This window comes from Ambystoma mexicanum, chromosome 7p, assembly GCF_040938575.1.
Source record: "Ambystoma mexicanum isolate Mex_15411 chromosome 7p, UKY_AmexF1_1, whole genome shotgun sequence".
NCBI lineage: Eukaryota > Metazoa > Chordata > Amphibia > Caudata > Ambystomatidae > Ambystoma > Ambystoma mexicanum.
In genome coordinates, this window is record NC_090939.1 from 443876149 (window position 1) to 443903475 (window position 27327).

At 45.3% G+C, this 27327-nt stretch overlaps 1 protein-coding gene across 2 annotated transcripts in view; it reads left to right on the top strand.

The window, feature by feature from the left end:
- The window catches only part of CHMP2B (charged multivesicular body protein 2B), a 120857-nt gene that overhangs the window by 37554 nt on the left and 55976 nt on the right, over positions 1 to 27327 (top strand). For both annotated transcript variants that reach the window (XM_069636454.1, XM_069636453.1), the window contains exon 2: positions 21956 to 22047. In XM_069636454.1, coding sequence (XP_069492555.1) covers positions 21956 to 22047 — 92 coding nt within the window. The remainder of the gene's footprint in view (positions 1 to 21955; positions 22048 to 27327) is intronic.

The window sequence follows — 27327 nt, forward strand, 5'->3', positions numbered from 1 at the left end:
TATCAGCCGATCTTTCTAGATTCCGCTGAGCATAAGCAAAAGCATGTTGGAGGTGTTTCCTTAAATTCTCTACATACTCATGAGTAGTGGAGGCATTTATCAGCGTCTGCTCTTGGGTCCTGTAGAGCAAATGCTGCGGAAGCACCATCTTGCGTCCAGTCATCAACTCAAATGGTGACATTTTGGTTGCAGATGAAGGGGTAGATCTGATGGCCATTAGGACCAGAGGTAATCGGATATCCCAACTTGGCCCAGAATCTGCCACAAACTTCTTTAATATGCTCACAATTGTCCGGTTATATCTCTCTACTGCCCCAGAAGAAGCTGGTCTATAAGCAATATGCAACTTCCTTTTGACCCCCAGTATCTCCCACATCTTTGTCATTACTTCACTGGTGAAGTGGCTACCTCTGTCTGACTCAATCCTTTGAGGTAGACCAAAACGGGAAAAGATGTGGTTAATCATCAAGGCAGCTGCAGTTTCTGCCTTGCAGTTTGGGGCTGGGAGACATTCCACCCACTTGGTAAACAAGCATGTCACAGTCAACATGTACTTATTCCCCCTAGCCGAGCGAATCACAGGGCCTACAAAGTCGATTTGTAAATCTGACCATGGCAGTGTCATTCCCCTCTTTTGTAAAGGCGCCCGGTGTGTGAGGGATGTCGGCTGAAATTGTGCACACACAAGACAACCCTTCAAATATTGGTTGAGGTCCTGGCCCATGTGTGGCCAGTATGCAACCTCTCTTAAGATTTCCAATGTTGTGTGAAACCCCCTATGACCGGCGGTGGCCGCATCATGGGCGTGACTTAACATCAGGCTTCGGAATGAGGTAGGAACCACCCACTGATCGTGGCCAGCTTTGGATTTCCTTACCAGCAAACCGTCTTGGATTCGGAACATTTTTGGACATTTCATCAACACTCTTAGGTCCTCTTTCCCAATGTAATCGGTATCCGTCAGGGGAAAGTTCTCAGGGTCCTCAAGGTGCTGGTAAAATTTACCAATAATTGGATCCCCCTTCTGAGCGGTAATCAAATCAGCATCAGGGGTCTCCTTACTCCATTGTGCAATTGAAAGGTCATTGTGAGCATTTGTCTGGGACCTAGTGATAGCAGTGACCTGGATTTCCCCCAACAGGGACTCAATCTCAATTAGATCCCCTTGGATGGCCCCGGTTTTGGCCAGCTGATCAGCTAAGTCATTTCCAGTTTTGTCTGGTCCCTCTACTTTGGAATGACCCTTGATCTTCTTCCAATAGATGGTCATCTCATTCGAGGTGACCAGATCATCAATGTTTTGGATCAACTTCCCATGTTTCAAGGGTTTGTTGTTAGCACATATCATGCCTCTGGTTTTCCAATTAACCAGGTGCTCCACGAACCCGTTCCGTACATAATCCGAATCTGTGATTATGACCAGTTCGTGGAGTTGATGTTGGACAGCAGTGAGGATGGCCTGATGCACAGCCATCAATTCTGCCACCTGACTACTTCGGGGACCAATTTTGTATCCAGCGGAGGGTTCTGGGGACTCATTCACCCATGCATTCCCTACGCCGGCCACCAGTTCTTTCTCCCCGTCGTTGTCAACATGGTAAGAGCATCCATCCACATAGACAGTGGGCATTCCCTCACACTTGTCCTCTTCAAAGACTTTGTGTGGGGAATTAAGGTATGCCTCCATGTTGTCCTTGATTTTTAGACTTTCGACCTCGAGACAGTTTTCTCTGGCACAATCATGCAAGTCAGCCAGACCTTGCGCGAGGGGACTCTTCTTGTTTTGGCCATATCTGACCTCCACAGGAAAGCCTTGCATTGACAGAATCCAGGAAGTAATTCGGGAATTACTCACATTTCCGGCCCGGATTCTGTCACTTTGGAGATATTGCAGAGGCTGGTGTGGAGTCTCCACTATGATGTGTTCCCCCTGGATAAACGGGCGGTAATTCTTCAATGCCCACACCGTTGCCAGGAGTGCCTTCTCACAATCGTTGAATTTTTCCTCCACAGAGGATAAAGTTTTGCTCGCATAGGAGATTACTTTATTGACCTTGTCATGCTTTTGGTATAATACTGCCGTCAAGCACGTATTAGAGAACCCTGTCTCCAGGAAGAACTCCTTGTTTCTGACAGGGTAAGCTAGGCAAGGCGCTTGTGAGAGGCTTCTTTTGAGTTGTTTTACTGCCTCGGCTTGTTCTGGACCCCATTCCCACTTGACCCCCCCCTTCAGGAGATGAATCAGGGGTCTGGTGATCTCTGCGTAGCCCTCAATGAACTTTCTGCTGTAATTAGTCAGTCCAAGGAGGCTCCTTAGTTCCCGCAGAGTTGTGGGGTCTTTCAGTTTCTGAAGTGCTTCCACTTTCTTTTCCTGGGGACAGAGACCCTGAGGAGTAATCTCATGCCCCAAGAAATTAACACGGGTTCTACACCACTGTGCTTTCTGAAAGGAAAGTTTTGCTCCGGCGGCCCTCAACTGTGTCAGAACATAACGGATCTCTGCTATGTGTTCCTCCACAGATGAACTTTTGATGAGGACATCATCTACATAAGCCAGGTTACCCCTCGTACCCAGGTCGGGCATGGCCTTATGTAGGAAAATATTGAACTCATTACCGGAGTTAAGGTATCCGAAGGGAGTCCGGGTCCATGTATACTGCTGGCCCCCAAAGGTAAAAGCCAGTTTGTATTGGTCCTCCCTACTGACAGGCACGGTCCAGTACCCATTGGTCAGGTCTATTGCAGTGAATACCTGTGACCCCTGGATCTGGGCCAGCCCTTGGTCAATGTAGGGCAGTGGCCATCGGGAAGTATGGACCCGTTTGTTGAGCTCCCTGAGGTCGGCGCAGAGTCTCCACTGGCCGTTTGGCTTCAATATTCCCAGCACCGGATTATTGAAGGTGCTGTGGACTGGACGGATTATTCCCCGGGACTCAAGGTTCTTAATTATTTCAGTAAGGGACTCCATTGATGCGAGAGGCAAGCGATATTGCTTCACAAACACAGGAGTCATGCCAGGGTCCGTGGGGATTGTTGTTGTGTGGATGTCAGTGCGACCACAGTCATATGAGTCTACCGCAAAGAGCTCTTGGAAATCCAAGAAAACTTGTTTCAACTTTTGCTTTTGTTCCAGAGTCACACAGGCATCAGCTAGGTTGACTCTCTCTTCCACCATCTGCCTGAAGCCTGGAAAGACTTCTGGTTTGGCTATCTCCGCGGCCTCCTCCAGCTGGGTGGAGAAGTCCCTGGTCAGAGTGCTGATTTGGACCGGAGGCTTCAGGTGGGAAAGGCAGCCCTCATGGACCTGGAAAATCACCTCATCCCTCCTGAAGTCACAGGTCACATCTTCCTTACCATAGGGGCAGGAAGTGTACACCAGGAAGTTCCCCCCATGCCGGGTAAAAATCCTGTCTGGTGTTGCGTTGTCATCACTGTCACTGTCAAAACAGTCCTTGGGGATGGGTCCTAACAGTTCATTTACAAGATCAATGGAGAAATGTCGGTCATCAACCGCCATTCCAATAATGGTGCCTGCGGCTAGAGTAATACTCTTTAAGTCGCTGTTATCCACCTCTATTAGAATGGTGTCATGTTCTATGTTGACTAATGGAGTTGGGTTTACCCCCAACCCTTGCTGTTGGAAAGAAGCATTTAGATGTATGTAAGCATCAGGGTTTTTCAACTCTTGTCCCCTTTTAACTTTCACTTCCAGGGAGAATTGTCGGGTCCTTTCTGGGATGGTGACTTCCTCTTTAACCTGAATTTCAACTGCATAAGGTAGCAATTGAGCTGACCTAAATGCTTTTTCTGGATCATCAAAGCCCATGGGATTATCCGCTAATCGGGACCAAGCTTTGAAGTTTATTAGGTCCAAACTAATGGCAAAGCGATTGAGAATGTCACTGCCTAAGTAAAAGGCGGCAGTGACGTCTCGCACGACCCAACAATTATGGACTATGCTCTTGTTGCCAATGGAGATTTTGAGCATACACCTGCTTGGCAGGAGATGTTTTGAATTGGGTGCTTCCAGGTCCATTTCCCATTTGTCTATCAGTTTGAAGGTGGGAACGGCTGGATCTTTTGGGAGTTGGCGGAACATGGCTTCGCTGATGAAGCTCTTACCGTTGTTCACACACACTCGAGCGAGAACAGAGTCCTTCCCATCATTTAACTGAACAGGGATGAACAACTGCTCTCCAATTTGCTGAATATCAGCCAGGCTCTGAGCTGATTTCACATCTTTCTGGACTATAGGAGTGGGAGTTTCAGATTGTGGATTGGTATAGAATTTCAGAGTGTTTCCTTCCAGCGTGGAATACCACCTTAAACTGGAAGGAAGGTTGATTTTCAGAAATAGAGAGGACCCCCCATCACCAGTCTGTTGTCCTACTGCTATTACTGTCACGTCTGGAATTTGGCTATTCTGGAAGTGAAATTCTACTTGGTCAGATTTTTGTTCAACCATGTGGCATGTGCCGTTTAAACTAACATGGTTGACACTCTGTTTTAATTTTATTGGTCGGCTAGTCTGGGTCCAGAGGACCTTGTTTACACAATCTATTAGGGGTGACAACCTTCTCAGGAGGTCATTCCCTAGTAAACAAGGGGTGCCCTCTGGGGTCACAACTATGACCGGGTGTTTCAACTTATGTCGCCCAATCTTAATGTCCAAGTCTGCCGTCCCCTCGACGGGAATTTCCTTCCCGTCAAAGTTCTGCAGTTGTCCAGGAAGAGAGGTGAGAGGAATTTGGTAATTCTCTCCCCTTCCTGCATTCAGTTCATCAAAGGCCCTTCTGGACAGAAGGGTAGCTTGAGATCCAGTGTCCACCAGTGCCGAGATTGTACCCTGCCCCTGTACTTGTACCGGGGCATAATATCTTCCCTCCTTCTCCTCAAGGGGGCACAGATAATGTACATTTTTGGACAACTGGTGGGCTAATTTTCTGGTTTTGGACATCGCTAGCGAAGAGATTTGGGCAGAATTCTGTGGAGAGTCTTGGGAATCTGAAAGAAAAATTTTGCAACTGGAGATCAGAGCCATTGTGGGTTCCCCTGGCTCCGGTTCTGGGCCGCCCCCCCCTTTTTGGAGGCAGTCCCCAGGATGGGTTGGAACCAGGGGATGTTCTTGCTGTTGGTTCTGGGATGAGATGGTGGGCGGCGGTAGCTCAGTCTCCACATCTCCCCAGTCTGGATTGGCATCCCTAGGGACCCATTTTTCTTTGGGAGGAGTTCCCCCCTCTCTGAAGGAGAAGATCCTTTTCCCAGGATCCTCTGAGGATCCCTCTCCCTCAAATTGGAAGATCTGTACCTCCTCCTCAAACTGAGTCTGTTTGGGTCTTTTGTTTCTCCTACCCCCCCTCTGCTCCTTAGGAGGCAGACTTTCAGGGGCAAGAGATTTTGTTTCCGGTTCCTGGGTTTCCAGGGGCTGTTTACAAGTGAGGAAGGAAGCTTCCTCCAAGGCTTTACACCCCCCTTCCCCTTGTGCCTCCCCCCTGGGAACCGGTGAGTTATCGGGGTGCTGCCCCCGTCATTGTTCTGGAGCACCAGGTCCAGAGTTGGGTGCGTTCTGCGCCGGCATGCTGATCTGAGGGTTCTGCTGCGCCCTCAGTAGATGACCCATATCCCGCGCCATGTTTTGAACCTGGCGCTCCAACTGGGAAACCCGCTCAGGCTGATACGGGGCCCTGTTTTCCCCCCTGGGCTGATCCCGGGAAGGGTAGCTGTCCCTCCTCTGGTAGTACCCCTGGTTGGGAAGATTTTGGTACCCCTCCACCCTTGGCCTCCCCTCTCCCGGATTCAGTGGTCTGGGCTCAGGGAATTGAGGAAAGAAGGATGGATGATTTTGGGGTTGGAAGTCGGGTGGATATCTGGGGAAAAAGTTCTGCCCAGGGTTTGGTAAATTTCTGCCCTCCTGTGGGAAGTTTGGAGGGAAGTTCCCTGGGTTAGGTGCTTGTCTGGATCCCCCCCCTTGGGCTGGAGGAGTCCACACATAACCCAGGATGGGTCGATTACCTTTGTAGCGAGGACTTACATAGTCAGGAGAGCGAGGGACCCCATTTGTGGGGCTGCCTCCCTGGCTCCCTGTCTGCGACTGGCCCGAGGACCTTCTGGGCCTAGCATTATTAGGTGCAGGTAGGTTTTTAGGCCCCCCCATCTCCAAATCCAAAACGGGGGTGACCTTTACCTCTGCCACCTTGGCAGCAGCAGGGGTGCTGTTGGCTTTGGGGTTTTTCTGGGCATTGCTTTTATTTTCTATGGGCTTCTGCACCTCATAGATGCGGGTAGCCTGTTCAATGACCCAGTCTAAAGATCTTTTCTCGTGAAAATCCCTCACGAGCTGGGTCATGATATATTTGGGCAAGGCATGGAAAAACGTGTTTATAAATTCACGGCTATCCGTGCGCACCCTTCTTGTGGTCTGTGCAAAAGCCCGCTTTAACTCCTGCACAAATTCTTGTGGGGCCTGATCCTCCCCACATTGCAAATTGTAGGCTGCCTTGCGAGCCTCTTGAGGATTTCTGTGAACAGAAAAATGTTTCAGGATGGCCGCCTTATAGGTGGACCATCTTAAATGATTTTGGTCCTCCAGCCCCGCAAAGAAACTGGAGTATTCCGGGGAGAAGGTCCACTTTACATATTGAATGCAGCTTTGGCTGTCCTTCAAATGGAAAGTCTCCATCATTTGTTCAAACAACTCTAAGTGCTCCCAAACAGAATACTTAGCGTTCTTATGGTAAGGCGTGATGACGCTCCTGATCGCCTTAATCTGCTTTAAGGGGTCCTTGAGCAAGGCCCTTTTTGCCTTATTGGCCTTTTTGGTTCGGGTAACCCTTGTCCATTCTTCGTCGGACTCAGAGGCACTGCTCCCAGAGGTTCCCGTCTGTTCTTCCAGGTTTTCCCGGATTCTGCGAGCCTGGGAATGGCTGGCAGAATGTGGGGACCTGGTCTCCTGTGTCCTGCGCAGTTCAGAGGAGTCTTCAGATTCCTCCTTGCTGTCAGGATTTGATGGGTACCCCCTCCACTGACCTAACTGGGCAGAGGTTTTCAGGATGCCCTTAATGGGCCTACTCTCCTGGGGTTCCCCACTGAACTGTATTGTACTTGGGTGCCCATACCCGGATGCCCACCCCTCCATTCCTGGATGGTACTGGCCTATGAGCCCCATACTCTTAGCTGGATAGTAATCTGCCATCCCTGTGGCCCTGTGCTCATGTGCGCCAGGGGACACGGGGGTGGTAGAGTCCAGGGACTGGGGAAGATGAAGGCCCCTGGTGTTAGGGCTCCTGCGGTTATGGTCAGGAGTCTCTCTTTCCCAGCGGACCTCATCTCTATCCGCCCCTTCTCCCTGTTGCAATGCAAGAGCCTGCATTTGTGCTTTCAGTTCCTCTGTTAAGGCCTTACTCGACTCTATCAGTCTCTCCTGCATCGCTACCTGTTGCTGGAGCCTATCATTGTGTTGACAGAGGGCCTCATTTTCCCTCTGTGCTTCCTGGTTGGTCCTGGAGAACTGGGCCAGTCTTTGCTGCAGGAGGGTTACCTCCTGAGCTGTGTCCCTATTGGCCTGCTCCTTTCTTGCTAGAGCATCCTCCACCCTTCTGGTGTGCTCTACCAAGTTCTGGTTTTCTTTTTGGAGGTCACCCAGCCCCTGGTGGGCCAGGTGATTTTCTTCCATTTTCCTTTTTAAATGGCAGACTTCCTGGCCTAAGGCGTCTCTTTCCTGACTAAGAGCCTGCATTTGTGCCGCCAGGTCGTCCCTTTGCCGTTGAAGGGCACCAGCTTTTTGGCGCTCCTCATCAAACTCTGCCTGGGTATCCAGGTCTTTCAAGATCAGCTTGTTGCTCTCTACCTTCACTCTATCTAGATGACTTTGCAGGGTGGCTACCTGCTCCGTGCATGCCCTGTTAAAGTCTAATTGTTGCTCCAGCTTTTTCTGGCTCTGCAGTAAGGAGTCCAAACTGTCTTGGTGCTCCTTCTGTAGGGCCAGAAATCTGGTATCCTGTTCTGACTTTTCCTTTTGCAGCACATCCATATCCTCCTTTATTTTAGTGATGTACCGTCTGCTGTCATTTTCTGACTCCTGGCTCCTCTGCAGCCTCTGCTCAGAAGAGTCCAGATCAGATTGGGCCTTCTGTAATGCCATCTGTTGCCTATTTGCCAGATTTTGGCTTTCCGCACATCTATCCTGCATGTCTCCAACGTATAGGTACAGGTATGCTGCTATCCTGGCAATCTTATTGTGTTCCTCTTTGGCTTTAGGAGCCATATATAGTTCACTCAGGGCCACATGTAAGGGACCCTGATCTCTATATATATCTGACCCTGTTTCAGTGACCTGTTGTGTGATGGCCTGCAACCACACATCCTGGCCCTGTTCGGTCCATTCACCTCTCACAAATAGCTTATGCAAGAGGTGCTCTCTGGCTATTTTCATGTCTACTAAGGTCGTCATTCTAGAGATTGGTCTCTGTCCTGACTTACAGAAGTTTGTATTTTATTTTTGCAGAACAGAACTTTTCTTGGAGTGTCCCTTTTGAGGAATGCTTCACAGCGTAATGCAGCGTGGTGATCCGACTGGATGTATGTATCCCGTCAGTTAGCACACTGTATTAATCTGCACAAATGGTAAATCTAACCCAACGTCTCGGCTCGAGCCCCCACTTTGTAAGAGGATTCAATTCAGCACTACAGCCAAGTTAACGCCTAGTCTAGAATACTGAATGAAAACCCTTATTGATATATCTTTAGGTCCAGTTCATGCGTTCTGGATGACTACCCTTGTATAACACCCCTCTCTTGGAATCCCCCTGACCCCACTGAGCCAAGAAGTAGTTCTGTTTTGCAAGTTAAAAGGTTTATTTGATAAATTAAAATATAGATATCACACTTTATAATAAATTAATAATTGAATATCACACTTAATCTGATCTGGTAAATATTAACAACGGAGAATCTGGCACTAGCACACTTCTTGATAATGACTAATGAGTTGACATGAAATGGATAAGGTAGCACACTGGTAAATAGGAACAAAAGTATAATGTGGTAGAGGATGCTTTATGTAAGCTCAGTTGGATGCAATATTCAATGAATGCAGTACAGAAAATACGCAATATGATTTCAACCAAACAATGTAATCACTTTTCTCGGGCTATTCCCTCCCCCCCTCTTTATGCAATGCAAGGAAATGGGAGGAAAGCACACAGTTCTCAGAAATGCAATTAATGTAATCGGTTCAATCCAGCAAGCTTAAACAGAAGTTTGAAAACACAGGCAAATGCTCTGATAGGTGCTAGCAATGAATGAGAAATATGCTGGAAACGCTCTTAATTCCCTTTTAGAGGTTCAGGATGAGTGGTATCTAGTTAATATTAGTCCAGGCTCACACTAGCAATGATGCAGGGATAGTTAGCAGGTTAAACGAATTTCTGGCAAATGGAAGTCAAGCAGCAGCAGTTTTTACATGTGAAGAAATTGCAAATCGCGGTAAAATTCGCGGATGCGTGTTCCGCGATTGCGGTAAAACTATAAGGGCTAGGAATGCGGTTCTTGGTGCGATTCAAAGCTACGATTCTAAGCTATCAAATAAAAGTTATTGCAAGTCTCTAGCTCAAACGGTTGCGGAGATATGTGCGATTGAATAGAGGTCGTTTTTCAGATTTGAAATTTTAAAGTTCCAAAAGACAAGTGCAGCTTGCGACTAGAAATGACAAGTGACAGCTTTACAAATGACAGGTGACAGTTAGGAGGCAGTTCTACTTAGATTAAATAGATTGAATTAGATTAAATTAAACTAAGAGATTGGATCTGCACAGTTTTCTAGGTACTCACACTATATTCTTGAGTGAAATGGGCCTCGCCATGGATCTGGTCAGGGTTTTGGACTGGGCTCTGGTCTGGTCTGGTCTGGCCTCTGCACTTCACAGTGATCTGGGTCAGCTCTCTCTGCTGGTCTGGGTCTCTCTCTTTCTGGATCTCTGGTCTCTAGTTCTGGATAGATTGAAGTCTCTAGTTTGGCTCTCTGGAGGTTTGATGGAGGTAAAGTATGGATTTTTCCGACAGAGCTTCCAGCGGCAGATGGATTTTGAATCCTCTATGTGTCCTGACTGTCTGCTTTTATGTGTTTAGAATGTGGGTGTGTTCTAGCATCACTGACCCTACCTCTCTCTCAGCTTCTAATTGGTCAAACTTCCATTTCTTACTTGATTGGGGGAATGAAATGAAGTGTCATCATGATGAGGTCTGTTTATGATACAGAGAACCCACCCCTGTCAACTTTACACACAATCTATATCTGACCTAAAAACATATTTGCACAGGTACACATTTGTTTAAAATTACATATACATGGTGTGGCTGAATTTAGCCATGTCTATGTCCAAATCTGCTCATTCTAGGAGCTTGCATTCAAAGAGTGTACATAATTGACTTTTTAACTGCTTTTCCAATTTCCGACATGGACCCAACTTTACATACATGTGTGCAGGGGGTAGGGACATTAACTGATGAAGTTTCAGATTTTTAACATGCACACATTTAGAGTAATATCCACTTTTCCGCTAAAACCCCCCTGAACATACCACCGGTTCCTACCACGTCTTAAACTGTGGGCAGAAAAATCACAAGAATTATGGTATCATTTATAAAATTTTCACATGTCCGCACTATGAATTATCCCCCTTTTTATAAAACCATATCCTTGCTGCAGGGGTGTGTCTTTTCAGGTCACATGGTACAGAAACCAGTCTTTCCAGTTTCTGCCAAGCCAGCTTGCTTCTCACAGGCAGTGCTCCTCCCAGCTTCTCCAGGAGGAAGCCACTTTTTACGACGTCTGTAATAAAAAACCTTTGCCTGAGTGAAGAGGGCTTTGTTCACTCTCTTGCAGAGCACAGATAATTCAATTATCAGATAGATGGCATATCCTTAGCTTGGGCAGCAAAAGGAAGGTTGGCCTGGGAACACAGTGGTGACTCAAGTTTCACTCCTGATGGGTAGTTGCTAGGCAAAATCAAGTTCCTTAAGCCAGACCTTCAGCTAACTTTTTGTTGCTTTTAAAATAACTTGTAATTTTACACATGCAGCTAGAATGCTGATTCTAAGTGCAAAACTATGACATTTCAACAGTTACAAAGGCATGTGACACCAAACATAGGTCACTCATTTAATTTAACATTTTCGATTTTGGTGGTTTTAAATCCAGTTGCAGTTAGGCTTAAGCTGCTGACTCCATAGCATTTTTGTTATAAGCATTGTTTTTGGGCTCTTCATTTCCCAGATTTTGTAGGCACACAAAACTCCATTCTGCCAAATGTCTGCTGGTGTTCAGTGAATATTTTGCACATGTTGCAAGGTTTGAAATAGGCATTTTGCTTGCCTTCAGAAAAACACACAGAGTGGTTTTAAAACGCCGGCTTTTGGATAGTGGTGAGTACTGGTACTGCACTCATTTTTGGGATTTAAGAAATGAATTCCCCACACTTCTAGGTTGCATTTGGCAATCAGCATTGCCATTCCCAATGGTTTCAGACTACTGTGCGGGTAGTCCAATGGTGGTTTTAAAGCGCTTTGAAGCTAACCGGCGCTACTGTTTTTCCTTTGGCAACCCATTTCCCTCATGGCAACCCGGCCTTTCATTCTCGCACTGGTGGGTGGCAAGTGAGGCAACCATTTTGGTGGGCGCACAAACTGCGCAGCTTTCCTGGATTTCGGCGCACATGTGGGTTTTCCGCCATCTTGAATTTCCTAAGCCCACAGCACCAAATGTTGTAGCAGGATAGCTTAAACGTGGGTCAGGACACCCAACAGATGACAAGTAACCACCACCGTTTGAACCCTGATAAAACTGAAATCATGGTGTGCGGCAATACTGTCCTTCGCCCATGGCCCCCCCCTCCCTCGACCCATGCCCCCTCCCTCCAATATAGTCAAACACCTAGGCTGCACTATGGACTCAGGCCTAACGCTCTCCCGTCAGATCAATGTTTCAAAATGCTGTCACTACCATCTCAAACTTCTTGGACGTATTTTTCCTTACCTCTCCTACCCCTACAGACTCGCCGCTGTTATTTCTGTTGTTTATGTCGAGACTGGACTATGCCAACTCCTTATACCTGGGAGCACTGGCATACCAACTCCACAAACTCCAAAGAGCCCAAAACGATGCCACCAAACTCCTTCTCTCCCTGGGGCAGAGACCACATTCGCCAGCTCTCCGCACCCTCCACTGGCTCCCAGTCGGACGAAGGGCCACCTTCAAGACACTATGCATTACCCACCGGGCAGTGTACAAGACCGGCCCAACGTACCTAATACCCTACCTCCCTTCTCGCACCCTAAGATCAAGCACTGCCCTCTTTCTAGTGATTCCAAACTCTAATTCTGTCAGGATCCGAGGATCCACCTTCTCAACCTTGGCCCCAACTCTGTGGAACTCGCTCTCCCCACATATTCGACACACCCAAGATTACATGGCCTTCCGCAAAGCTCAAAAGACCTGGCTCTTTCCATAATGCTGATTAAGACCTCTAAGGCTGTTGAGACCTTGCAACATGCTGACAGATGTTCAAAGAGATCCTATGCAATGAAGCCACTGATTGCGACTATTACGTCACTAATAAGTTTACTCTGAACGCAGCAATAGTGAGCTTGTTGGACTAAAACCTCCACCCAAACACTCGCCTCTCCTATCACTATGCTCTCTCTACTCTACACCAACACACTATACCCCTCGATCAATTTTGGCCTTGCTGCTCACATACGAACAATACTTCATGAACACCTCAACATTCTGATAAAACACAGCTATACCCCACGAAAAATGGCCTAGCTGCACCCATAAGCATCGTACACAGACCTAACGCAGCCAGAACCCAGTCTTGGTGACTAACATCCAGACTGAGTACATTCAACTGATATCAAATACCACCACACCTAATGTTAGGGTACAGCTACCATCAGGCAATCTCATCAGCTGTGCACATAATCTATGCACCCAATGACACATTACTCTCTCGACTGACCTGGACTACGGATCCCGAGGGCGTTGAACCCCACCAGCGCTTTGAGGCCATACCAATGTTATATAAAGCACTATATAAATTCCAAATAACATAACTAATGCGTATACAAGAGGAGCAAATGTGAGAACATGCATTCTATCACCCACAAAGCAGCACGATAAAGCCAGAAATGAGTCTACTTGCACACACATTTACCCCACAGATTGCAATTTTATGTAGACACATTGTGCTTCTATCACTTTTATTGAAGCCAATCAAACTCTCTGTATCCACCTCTTGCATGCACAAGATGCAAAGGTATGCCTTTCCGGTGCACATATAGTTTTACAGTAGATGGATTAACTCACTGTGGGACCTGACTGTATAACCAGGACAGCCAAACTACAAGTCCCAGAGTGTAAAGTGCTGTTGGCCGAAAAGATAGAATTGGCTCAAGTCTCTTGCCAGATATGTTTTCTACATCATTATGTGGGTTGACATTGTGGCAAAATAAACGTACCTACATTTTTAAAACTGCAAGAATTGGAACAAGAAACAGAGAAGCCTATACATATGGCATGTGACACCTTGAACACGTTCTGGCTTGTATGCCAGCAGTGCTTTGTATTCCGGGAGTATCCACTAAGGTATTAAGATAACAAAACTACAAGTCCTAGAATATTAAGGGGTGTTAATTCCCGAAAGAATCGAGGCAGCACTGTTCTCTTAAAATGTAATTCATTAATATGTCGGACATACTAAGCAATATAATACATGGAAGCATCCATGTGCAGATGATTAGCATTTAATGCAGAATGCGGGGGCTCTCACTCCATCTGACGATACTCCATCTACTATGCCTGTGGATATTTATGTTGTATAACGCAAGTAACTTAGACATTGAAAATGGGACAGACGTTTTGTAATCGAGAAACATTGCAACTATAAATGTACGTCAGATACATCATTTTAAACATGCTGCTCCAGAATATGCCACATATTATAAAACGTAACATATGTATATACTTATTAAATCCATCACTCCAAACAAAGTTAAGAGGAGATGTCTTGTAAAATAGGAGAACGCTTTGTGAATGCTCGCTCTATTATATGCTTAAATACAAAGTGGAGGTACTGCATAATTCTAATGGGCATCTCTAATGCAATGTGAATATATTGTATACATGTTGTCCATGTATTAATGCCCAATTCTTCAAGTTCTCCATTCATACTATGAGTTTAGATCCAAAGACACCATTACTAATGTGTAAAATCATCTCCAATGACAAAGTTGACCCATTCTACAACATTGTTGTGATTACTATTATACTTTTGGCCCAAACAATTCGCTGTACAGTCTCAACTATAACAATTATGTAGTCCTTCATAGTTATTGGGGCTTTTTCGATTGTGCTGAGTTCATTCTTACAATAATGTTCACCGTGTGCAAAAAGTGTACCAGCCATAGGCTAGTAATATTTGACTCTTGGCGAGTAGCAAATGGTGTGCTGTGTGTAGTGCTGTGTGTATGTAGAGAATAGAGTTGGCGAGAAACATTTTGATGGCTGGCTAGTTCATTGCAATTTGCATCATGATGTTGCACGGCAGTTGCCTGATATACAGCTCATGTTTACCACCTCAGATATGTGCCTTGACTGTTTGGGCCCCAAGGAAGTAATGCAAGGGGGCATGTGTTGTTAAGCATTACTGGCTCAAGGGTGGTCCCTTTGCATTTTACATTGTCCCTTACAAATTATTTCATTTGTACAAAGTTAGGTGGTTTGGTGGTGTGCCATAATGGGGTGTAGCTATGCATGCCAAACTTTGTGAAAATAAGGAAAAGAAACCATATCATGTATACCTGTGACGCAGATGGGTTAAGGAACTAAACCTTAAACAAGACGTCTACATGCATACAGCAATGGCACACACTCCCAGATACAAAAGGCATTACAAAAGAACTGTGGGTAATGAACATTTCACAAGCATTTGAACTGGCATTCCTACTTTGATGCTGCTGTCATTTGCTGATCTCTGAACGTATTCTTTATAAACTTGTTTCGGGAGGATGGCTCTGGGGCAATGTGCTCGCCTTGAAACCAAGACGGCACAGAGCAACAACACAGGTTCGATCACCGGGTTCCGCGCTTAGAAACCTCTGGGTATTAAGTACGTTATAAATAACCTATCATATCATAAACTTAAACAGTGAAGTCTCGGCGAAAAGATGAAGGGAGACATTATATACTAAAAACCCTAGTGGAAAAGCTTTCGACTCGTCTATGGGAATAATACGTCCTTTATCGGTTTCCTATGATTACTAGACTTTCTAATGTACCTGTGTGAATGTATCAATGGTTCGTGTTTAACATTTATTAATAACTTACATTATTTCTTACTTAAGTTTGTCAGGTACTATAAAAGAATATCTTCCACATGGTTTTCTTTTAGAACATTTTCTTCAGAAATTCTTTAAACTATCTTAACAAACGAGTAAAGAAAAAAGAAAGAACTAGACGATTTCACTATTTACATCCCATGTAATTCTATGTTTCGTTTTGTTGATGTAAACCAATGTTTTTGATCTACAAGAAACTGTATGGTCACGTTATACGTTTGCTAGAGATATGTTACTGAAAGTCGTGCTGTGAAATGTGCCGAATAAATGGAAACCTTATAAATACCACTATTATGTAAGATCCCATCAACAAGCTTTCTACAGCTGCCAAAGCATTACCAGTACTCTACAGCTGCCTAAGCATGACCAGTACGGTTGAATTGCACATTATCAAGCAGTGGGTCCCATTAAATGGATAATGGCGTTTTTGAATGGTAAACTAATTGTAGGTATACATTGCTTATAAATCAAGTGGCTGAAGGTACGCTAGGTTAAGACATTTTGATTCCACCATGAGCTAAATTACAGCTGCAATTAAGCCACTACCTTTTTATAAAATTCTCAGATTTGGTAGTAACCGCTGAGGCGTGTGGTAACATTGTGAACAAGAGAGGGCACGGAGTGCAAGCAATGTACTCCTAATAGATGAGGTATACAGGTGCATGACTTGTCAAGCCTATGCCAAGGATATTGATATAATCCGTTAAGTGGCTTGATATAAATTAGAGGGGACCTAGTGCTAGCATAAGAGTGTTAGTCAGGACCAGTGAATGAGCAGTCGGGAGTATTAGGCATTTAACAGGCACTGCTATTAGCAAAAGCCCAAACTATTGCCATTGCCAATGCTTGTTAATTCATAGCCCTCGGGGGCGGGGGAGAAGTTTATACATTTAGAAAGTTTTTTTTTTTTACGTTTTTTTTTTATTAGAACATTGGAATGTTGGCAGGCCATTGTAAACCGGGTCAGCAGTTGTGTAGGGGGCCTTAACTACTGTTACAAAGCCTGGTGTAACTTTCAACTTTCAGGCTCGTTACTTCTGTCTCAACCAACATTCCGCTGGGACAACGATCACTGCAAGGTTCTGAGCATCTTCTCCAGCTATTTTCATTTGTTTATAACCCATTTTTAACTTGTCTTTGTTATTTCGCCATAGCATAATTGCAATACAGTCCGGGTTAGGGCTTTAACATGTGTTCTCACTCCAAACTCTAATCATGTGCCGCAACCTTGCCTTGCTAGGTTAAGACATTTTCATTCCACCATGAGCTAAAACACAGCTGCAATTAAGCCACTACCTTTTTATAAAATTGCTTAGAAATAACAATGACAGCCCAAGAGGAATGGAGGGGTAAGTTGTGGCTCTCAATGGGAATAGGAATTAGACTGGCCATGAGAGGTCAGTTGGTGGGTAAAAAGGAAATAACGTCCGGCTCGGTGCCCCCACCGCCCCCTTACATCTCAACTTCCCCGTGTTTGTACTCCTATACCAATCGTTTTGGCTTACAGATTGCTCTCAACCACCTAAAAGCCAAAAGAAACTGCACAACCATCCCTAAATGTAATGGGACATTTATGTATTCCCTCTGAAGTATCTAGTAGTTGCGTCTAATGAAACGGCATGTAAATAATATACTAAAGCAGTGCACACGCTTCCATCTAATGTTCATGTTTCTGTAGTCCTGCGTCGCATCGCCATGCCTGGAGGGATTATGATCCTGAATAGAAAGGCTGGAAGCTACTCCACTTTAAGACCAGGGGACTGCAACGTTTTGGCTCTACCAATGTGTTGGACTACAACTCCCAGCAGCTGCTTTTGTTCCTGCATCCTTGCCGGCACTCTGTGCCGGTGTCCCCGACCCAAAGCCCCTACTTAATGCCCAAAGCATGTCTGGTGCCTGTTGCACGACACCAACACCAGGAGTTAGGCTCTCCCCGCAGAAGGAGGAGGTTTACATGTTTTTGCTGGAACACTTGCTCCTTGTAGGTGTTGGGTTATTTGCCCACCCACTGATTGACTGTGTGTATGAATATTTGTATTTTTATTTATTTATAGAGTGCACCTAACCCTCAGGTATCTGGGCGCCTTACATAGGTTACACATTGCATGACAGAGCGGTAAGAAACCATAGGTTGTTATAAGTGCATAGCAGACATATACAGATAACGAGATGAACGAGACAATTAGTGTCACAGACATGTACAGGTTAATCAGGATGAGCAAGACATTATGGTGTCTCCTGTGTAAGGAGCCAAGTTTTTACATTTTTCCTGAAGCAGTAGTATGATGGTTCTGCTCTTAAGGCGGCAGGCACAGAGTTCCATACTGTCGCCGCTAGTACAGGAAAGCTGCTGCCCCCTGCTTTCTGTAGCTTGAATCTAGGAACCTTGAGACAGGTTAAGTGTGGTGATCTGGTGGGCCGGTCAGAAAGGTTTCTTGTGTATTTATATGCCAGGTATTTGGGAGCTGAATTGGAGAGGCATTTATGAGAGTACTAAAGTTTTGAAAGTGATTCTGTCTTTAACTGACAGCCAATGGACAATGGGTCTTGTTGCCGATATATGGTGGGTTATATGGTGGGTTCTTGGGATGTTAAACACAGTTCTTGGCGCTTTGTTTGAAGAATTTGTCGTTTTTTTTAGATTTCTCTTAGTTCTACATACAAGGCATTACAATGGTCTAAGATAGTATAAGTACAACTTGCTGTCGACAGGAATGGCCTACAAGCGTTAATTAGTTTGCAGGTATATGCTATAGTGGAGGCTGTAGCGTTCACTTGACTGGACAGAGTCAATGATGAGTCGATAAAGATTCTGTGTTTTCACTTCCTTGTAGACATGTTGTTGCCATCTATGTTGAATGATTTGAACTGGCTGTCTAGTTTGTTTAATCTGGTCTGGGATCCGATGAGAAGTAACTCAGTCTTGTCATCATTAAGACGGGGGCCATGTGTCGCCATCCATGCTTGAATGATTAGGTAGATTTTATTGAGCATTTTCAAGTCAGTGTCATAGTCACCTGTAATGGGGATGGGGATAAGGATTTAGGTGTCATCTGCATAGTTAGTGTAGGTGACACCCAAATTGTCGAGGTTGTCAAAAAGGGGCTTAGTAAATATGTTGTAGAGGGTCTGGGATACGCATGAGCTTGTGGTATTCTGCACGTGACTGGTGCGGGCTCAGCCGATGCAGTCGGTGCGAATACACTCATGGTTCTTTTGTCCAGGAAGGATTGAATCCAGGAGGTGTCTTTAGCAGAGAAATGGGCTGCTGACTAGAGGTGTTTGCAGAGGACTTTATGATTGACTAAGTGGAATGCGGCCGAGAGGTCTAGTAAGGGAAGGAAGTTGCCTTCATCTTTAAGGTCGCCCATCTGTTTTTTTTAAGTCTATCAAGGCTGATTCAGTGCTGCGTCTCGGTCTGAAACCTGTTTGTCATAGGCCGAGCAGATTGTTAGATTCAAGATGTTCCTGTATTTGCAAGTATGCTGCCCTATCTAGAATTTTAAGTAGGAACGGTACTGTAGTTATCGGTCTGTAGTTAGTGGTAATGTTGGGATCAAGGCTAGGTTTTTTAATAGCAGGAGGACCCAAGCATCTTTTAGATTGGTTGTGACCATGCTAGTTTCGAATTAAGCGTTTATTAAGGTGGTGAAAGGTGCGAGATCCCTCGCTGCCTGTTTAATGATGGTTGCGGGCCAGATGTCGCCTAGGCATTTTGATGGTTTGAGACTAGTTATTATGTCCTCAACTTCTCTGATGGTGACAGGAGTGAACTTAAATAGGTTATAATGTTTTGAGGAGGAAACCTGAGATTCCTGTGGATGCAAGTCAGACATGTGACTCCTTTTTTCTTGTTTCAATTTTTCCTTGTAGAAGCAATATTTGGTCAAGCAGTGCTTTTTGTATGTTTGAGCACCAGGTCTTGTTTTTGGTACATGTTTCTGGTGGCCGTATAGGAGATTCTAATTCTCTAAGGATGATGAATAGTTATTTTGTGCCTGTTAGCTTTATTGATCCTGTCATTGTAGGTCTCGCTTTTAGTTTGGAGAATGGAGGTTTTGTATCTTAGTGGCTTTTGCGAATGTTTCTTTATTTGGCACAGTAGGGTGAATTTTCCATACTGTCTCAGCACTTCTTTTTTCGTTGCGTAGTGCTTTGAGGTAAGGGGTGAACCAGGAGTTAAGGTGAGCATGTGGCTTTGATTTTCGCAATTTTTAATGTTGCTACTGTATCGATGGCTTGATGTAACGTACGGTTTTATAGCTCTACTAGGCATGAAGGGTCTCTATTGAAGTTAGGGTAGTTAATAATAGGTTGTAAAAAGGGCAATAATTACTCCACTGTAATATTTTGGTTATTTCTGGTAAGAGCTGCTGGAGCAGGTGAATTGCAATGGTTTTGTCGGATACAGTCTTGTATGGTGAAGGATATGATATGGTGGTCAGACCAGGCGCAAGGTACATTAGGTAGAATATTGGTGTCACAATTGAGGTCGGCAATCCAATCTAGTGTTCTCCCTTTACGATGTGTAGGCTTTGTAATGCAGTGCGCGTAACATAGTTCTGTGATAGTGTTGGCAAGGGCTTTGGCATTGACATCATTTAAATCGTTGAGGCCTAGAGTATGGTCTCCCATCATTATGATTTAGGATCCTGGTTTGGTGCTCGCAGAGAGGAGATATGTGATATCTTCCTCGAAGGTAGATATTGGGCCTGCCGGTCTATACATGTGGTGGATAGTTACTGTTCGTGAATCCGTGAGTGGTAATTTAATGGTCAGGAGTTCTCCAGAAGGGAATGGTTGATTGGGTAGAGCCCGACAGGCTGGGTTTGGGCAATAAAGGCAACTCCACCACCTCTGGAGGTTTCTCTGTCTAGTCTGAGGGTAGTATAGTTGTCCGGTATGGCTAGTGAGAGTGCTGCACCTGCTGCGGTGTGAAGCAAAGTCTTGGTTATAGCTAAGAAGTCCAGCTCGTTCAAGACTATTAGGTCAGCAATGTCTAGCGCATGAGCTGTCGAGGATCTTGTGTTTATAAGTGCACCCTCGATGAGTGGGGTGTTATTGTCAGGAATACATGTGGGTAGTGTGGTGCTGGTTGGTGGGGTCAGGTCACTGTTCTCTTTGCTGTAGTCTAATTTAGTCTTTTTACTCCTCATGGGCTTGGTCTTGGTGCTAGTTTTACTTCTGCAATTTGTTGGTGATAGGTAGGTTATATAAAATCTTGATCCTATCCTAAGGTTCCTAGTTTTAGTAGGGCAAGGTTGGTTGGGTGTGGGTCGCGAGGCATATAGCTGGATCCACAGGAGAGGTGTGAGCGGGCATGTGTTACTTACTGTTGTCCTTGCAGTGGTATTGTGTTTAGTTAACTCTGGCTGAAGAGGTGGCAGGAATTTAGTAGGTATTATAGTATCAGGTGATGGTAGTGTGGTGAACATAGTGAGATACTAGGTTTGCTAGGCCGGTTGGGTGTCGTGCTTCTCAGATTTGGTAGTAACCGCTGAGGCGTGTGGTAACATTGTGAACAAGAGAGGGCACTGAGTGCAAGCAATGTACTCCTAATAGATGAGGTATACAGGTGCATGACTTGTCAAGCCTATGCCAAGGATATTGATATAATTCGTTAAGTGGCTTGATATAAATTAGAGGGGACCTAGTGCTAGCATAAGAGTGTTAGTCAGGACCAGTGAATGAGCAGTCGGGAGTATTAGGCATTTAACAGGCACTGCTATTAGCAAAAGCCCAAACTATTGCCATTGACAATGCTAGCCCTCGGGGGCGGGGGAGAAGTTTATACATTTAGAAAGTTTTTATTTTTTTATTTTTTTACGTTTTTTTTTATTAGAACATTGGAATGTTGGCATGCCATTGTAAACCGGGTCAGCAGATGTGTAGGGGGCCTTAACTACTGTTACAAAGCCTGGTGTAACTTTCAACTTTCAGGCTCGTTACTTGTCTGTCTCAACCAACATTCCGCTGGGACAACGATCACTGCAAGGTTCTGAGCATCTTCTCCAGCTATTTTCATTTGTTTCTAACCCATTTTTAACTTGTCTTTGTTATTTCGCCATAGCATAATTACAATACAGTCCGGGTTAGGGCTTTAACATGTGTTCTCACTCCAAACTCTAATCATGTGCCGCAACCTTGCCTTGCGCACATAGCTTCGGTGTGGGGCAACAACTGTAACAGCCCTCCTCTCCTGTGCTCTAATGTCACAATATTGCTCTCACTGCGTTGTCTATAATGGAACTGCCAATATTCCAATGTCTTAAGGTAGACTAATGCAAAGCAAACTATGTACTGCAGGTGCATAAGTGGTCCAACTCGTCATGCAGCAGCCATGTGAAGAGATTGCCTTTGCTTCTTTCTGATGGGTCACACTTACACATTTACATTTTCAACAAGTGACTAGAATGGTCGGAGTGTAGTCTGCAGAGCTTATGAATGGGCAACCCAGTGGCCTCTCCAGGCACGTGCTTTTGTGTTTATCAAGTGAACTCGTTTTGCTAATGAATACGAATGTTAACAACTCTTAAGCGTTCAATCTTTTTATGCCCTCTAGATATAATAAAGGAACAGAATAAAGAGTTACGAGGCACACAGAGGGCTATAACCAGGGATCGAACAGCTTTGGAAAAGCAGGAGAAGCAGCTGGTAAGTGGAGCATAAAATCCCTGCCGCTTTCAAAGATGAATGGCTGAAACTGGTGCTAATCTAATTAAAAAAAGGTGCAATAAAACAGCTGACGGCAGTGTAAGTTTGTTTTGTGTGTTATGAGACATTCCACTATCCTGCTTGTATATTGCTTATAAGGGCTACCTGTGGAGAAGGGACGTTGGATTTATTTCTACCAAAATGCTGAGATCCAACTTGGTAATGAGTCTTCACGTGCCCCATCTCCAGCTGCAGGCCCCCTCACTGAGCCTAATCGAGGAGCTGCTCCCAGAGCGTACGCTCCTGCAGGGTTCAAAGCGATGTTGTGCAAGGGAAAATTACAACTTTGGCAACCAGTAGACATTGCTTAGTTCTTTGTGTAATGATATTTCCTTCGTAGGTTTTATACTGCACAGCATCGAGCAAGCATAGCGTAACTGTTCCTTTCAGCCCACTGCGTGCTGCGAATCCTGTGTGTAGAGCAACAACGCAGTGGCTGCCTCTCCGAACAACCCTGTTCTCAATCTTTGCACCCTGCTCTGCCAAATGGTTTTTGTAACAGCTGTGCAGATATGCTCTCTGTGGCTGCTCTGAAGCTGCTATTCTTGTATTTTATTAGCACCCATAATAAATAACATAGGTAGCGATTTGGAAATGGACTTTGGGGGATGCATATGCATAGTCTGCTTTTCTGGGGCAAATCAATACTGCTATAAGCTATGAAATGTCATACACCTGCGTGTTTAGCATTACAGAAGAAAGCTTTGTTTTCATACCCAGAAATCCTCCAATTTGCAGATCAGTAACCGAAGACCTCTAAATCAGGGGTGTCAAACCATCAGCCAGTGGGCAGGTTTGAATTCAAATGCACATCTTGCAGCCCGCGCCATTCATCCTATTAAAACAAGTAGGATAATAACAGAGAGAGGCAACTGGTGGATTTTCGAAGTGGTGTGTCCTAAATGTTTTACCCTAAATTAGTGAAAGCACACGTAGTAAACAAGCCTGAAAGTACCCATGAGGGTTGGATTGCACCATCAAGATTGTTTTGAGAAGCATAGTTGGATATGGTTAATTTTAAAGCACTCATTTCAGAACTTGGAAAATAGCATTAGGATTTACAGATGGTCCTATAGGGTTTCACAGGCAAGGGGTAGAAAATTCAATTGGCAAGCTAAAATCCAGGCATAAAATGTCACTCACCCCCTCAATTTTCCACAGGCACACACCACACCTTACTCGCCAAGGGTCAGTTATCACTGTACAGTGTCAAGTTGAAATGTTGAGGCCAGCTTGAAAATTCCAGTACTTCAGATGGCATATCACCAACAGCACACAGTAGAATTTTGCTTCAGCAATCGTTGATTTGCCCAGCAGATTTGGACATCTGATGGAAACTATGGATGTCCTGTAAACAAATATGTTTTTCTACCACACCATCAGTAAAGCAGCACATGGGAAGAGAGGGGAGCTTTGGGAAAGCAGAAAAGGAAGGGAGCCTGCTGATTGGGAACGCAACTGGAAGTAGCTGGTGGAAATTCTCCTTAAGAGGACCTTTTCCAGGTGGCACTGAATGCACATGCCTTTCCCAAGACAGAACCGGATGACCTTGAAGGGATTTTGGGAGTAGATGGACTCAATAAAAGAAGTAGCTTATCTGGTGGTGATGCCTGAAGCAGGGGGAAGCGCCTACCTGTCCTGGACCTTGAAAGACAAGCCAAATGTGAGTACAATAACCCCAAATTATCCAAACCAATGTCCCCAAGAATTGATAAAATCCCATATAGCAATTAAAGCTATTTTGGGGAACCCGGCATACAAGCAATGTCTCTGAAAGGGGACCTATACTTCATGTACGTGCTCTGATTGATAATTAAAATTAAAAACCGGAGTAGTTTCACCATAATAAAGCTTTTCTTCAGCAATGTGGGACCCCTGGAGGCCTTGGACATGTCGTTTTGGAAATGTGAAAGATTGGCCTTTTGTGATTGTCTGCTATAGTCAATAAAGTAAGGTTGGGGTGTTGAGAGGGGAGATAGTTCATTCTTATGCCTAGAATAGTAATTAATATTGATCTGTATGGATGTTTGTGAGAATTGGAATGAAAACATCATTGAGGCAATAGCAGGTGGCAAGCTGCCTGTATTTAATGTTCAGATAAAAGATCAGCCTTTTTCTTGTCCCAGTGGAAAGGAGGGTATTAAATATGGGATATTTATTTGTACACAAATCAAACACTAAAAATCTAAATATATTCCATAGATGTCATTACAACAGTTAACAGGTTCTTGTGCCCACCAGTTCTTTGCTCCCTCTCATACGCGACTCCAATTGCGAGCTGAATACAGAATGGTAGCACTACACCCTAATTTATAAGATACCATATAGATGTTTCCATTTAAACTACAAGTTAAAGTAATCCTGTAAGAAAATAAGATCATAGCATTGAGCCTTGGAACATGACGGCACAGCTATTTAGCAAATTCTCACATCATTGGTGAATTGAGATCAACAAATTGATGTGTCTATATATTATTTATATGGCATGTAAGCAGGGTTTACAGCACGGTCTGCTTTTAATATGTTCAATTCACTTCGTTCCATAAGGATCATGGAAACCTAACTGAATGTGGAAGTATGATGAGCAATGCAGCAGTGCTAATATCCTGCAATAAAAACACAAAAGTGGTGTTTTTATGCTCCGACAATCAAGTACAGCAATTTAAGGAAGATATTCATCAAGCCACTACTACTTTATGCAATATCAGTGACGGCTTGTTTTATGCATAGCCTTTTGTGTTACTTCATTTCAAGTTGGGTTTACACTTCATATATCTGGATCATGGAGTCTGCACAAGTTAAGATTAGCCCAGCATAAGGAACGTGGCTTTCCTTTTCCCTGATTGGTAGCTTTGTCCATTGTCCCACTCTACCTCTTGGTGAGGTGTCATGTTAAATACCCAAGCAGGACTTCACTATAGGTGGAGAGGGGAATGTTTTTGTGTAGAATTATCCTAGGAGGGACAAGCATATTCCTATTATGCATTTTATTTGCTGTGAAGCTGGTGTGTGTCCCCGTTAACAATGCTCACAAACCAGCTCGGAGTTATAGTGAAAGGCTGCTTTGCTTGTTATTTAACAGGCATTTAATTAGAGCAACGTTTGCCAAATAGCTTCTTGGCACTAGAAAGGTTACTGCCACGTGCCAAGACCTCTTAAAAGATCCAGGTCTTCAACTTCCAAGAAGGAAAGTGTTTTTGGATTGCTCTAACGTGGGCTGGTAGTTTTTTCCACAGCTTTGGCACAGAGTAGGAAAAAGAACATCCACCAGCTCCACTTTTCGTAATCTGAGGGCCCAAAAATAGTCGCAATGGTTGATCTTAACAATCTACTCGAATGTTATTGGGATAAGGGAGAGGCGAGAAGAATACTGACCATACAGGCAGTCCTGACCATACAGGCATCTATGAACCGTACATAGCACCGTACATGCGACGCAGGTATGCAGGAGATGTTGCCTGACAATACGTAGCACGCAACATCCATGCCTCCGAGCCTTTAAGAACCGAGGATCGGACCCTCTGCGGCAAAGCCCTCGCAGGACAAGACCGCAGTGAGTGACACAGGTGTTTGGTGGCAATAGGGTTGCAGCACAGATTGTGAGCGCGGCCTACCTCACCCTCTGCCTGCGGCCGCAAGGTAAGTTGCAGGAAGAGTTAGTAACATTGCTACATTCCACGCAACCCCCTGACATTATACGCCTGTCCACTCTCCTTCTTGCTCACACGCTGCCCCCCCCCCTGCATTTGTTCTATGGTTCGCCCCTTTCTGCACATGCTCCCCTCGCAACCTAGGCCCCGCTCCCCCTGCCTTGCATGCCACGTGCGTTCCCTCGCAACTTAGGCCCACTCCCCCCTTAGCTTGCGCCTGCGGCCCCACATAATTATTCATTACTTCCCCGGCCTGCGCATCTCCCATAGTGCTGCTCCCACACAATTATCACTGCTCCCCTGGCCTAGACCATCCCTCTGTGTTGCTCCCCATGCATTAACTCTATGCGTTGCTCACCACGCAACTTGTCCCAGCGCTGCTCACACAACCATCCCTGCTCCCCTCACCTTGCGCATCCCTCTCTGCGTTGCTTCCAATGCAACTTGTACTAGCGTTGCTCCCACGCAACTATCCCCGCTCCCCTGGCCTTGCGCATACTTCTCAGCTTTGCTCCCCATACCCTTTCCCTCCTCTTCTTGCTCTCCAAGCGCCCCCGAGCCACATCCAGTGCATTGTTCCCTGCCTGTGCCTTGCATCCTATGCCCTACGGCCGGTGGCCATTGTATTGTTTCAGTCCACCGTTTTTGCATTTTAACTACTGTATTGCCTCCCATTGCATTGCCTGCTTTCCTTTTACTTCCAGGTTTCCTTGGACTACCATTGTTTTGCTTTGATGGATTATTATTGTATTGTCTATCGGCTGCATTGCTTACATTTCTCTTCTCCCCCCCCCAGGGCCCCCTTTTGACCACCAGCTGTATATTCTATACTTTACTTTCATTCTCACACCTGAGTTCCACTGTAGTATACTTTTGGTGTGCACAATGTTCTCTCCACTCACACCAGGACCTCACTACGCCCTAGTGTTCTTGTTCTGTGTTGTAATTCTTGCCACTCCTCTTGCGTGACCCCCCGTGTGCCTCTCTCCTGTTTGCTCCTAGCATGTCAACCCCTCCTCCTGCTTGGGCTGCCCCCCCACACCACTTACTCTCAGCTCTGCACCCTGTATGGTGCTCTCTCCCATATCTAACTGCTATTCTATTGCCTATCCTATCCCTCTCACTAAGTCTGGCAGGAAGACGCTCAAAATGGGCATCCTGGTCTCCAACCCAGGCCTCCCTATTGCTGATACCTACACCAGACAGACCCTCCATGACATCCTCTTTATCATTCCCTCTCCAGGCCTATGGACCCTACATATGGTCTCTGTTCTCTCTCTCCTTTGTCCTCCTCTCCTATTATTAATGGTACCTGGCGGGAAGCCCTCCTAGCCTCCTTCCACTCCTGCAAGACCATCATTAATGTCTACTTAAATGGTACCGTCTTGGTCCAGGGCCCTCAGGCCAATCTCCTCCTTTTCGATAGATACTTCCTGCCTTTTATTAACTTCTTTCTTCTCCTGCTACTCCCATATACCCCTCTGGCTCCTCTGCCTCCTCCTTCCTCCACCACCTCTCTGGCACCCTCTGCTGTTTCTTTGGCTGCTCTGCTGCTTCCTTCCTCCGCCAC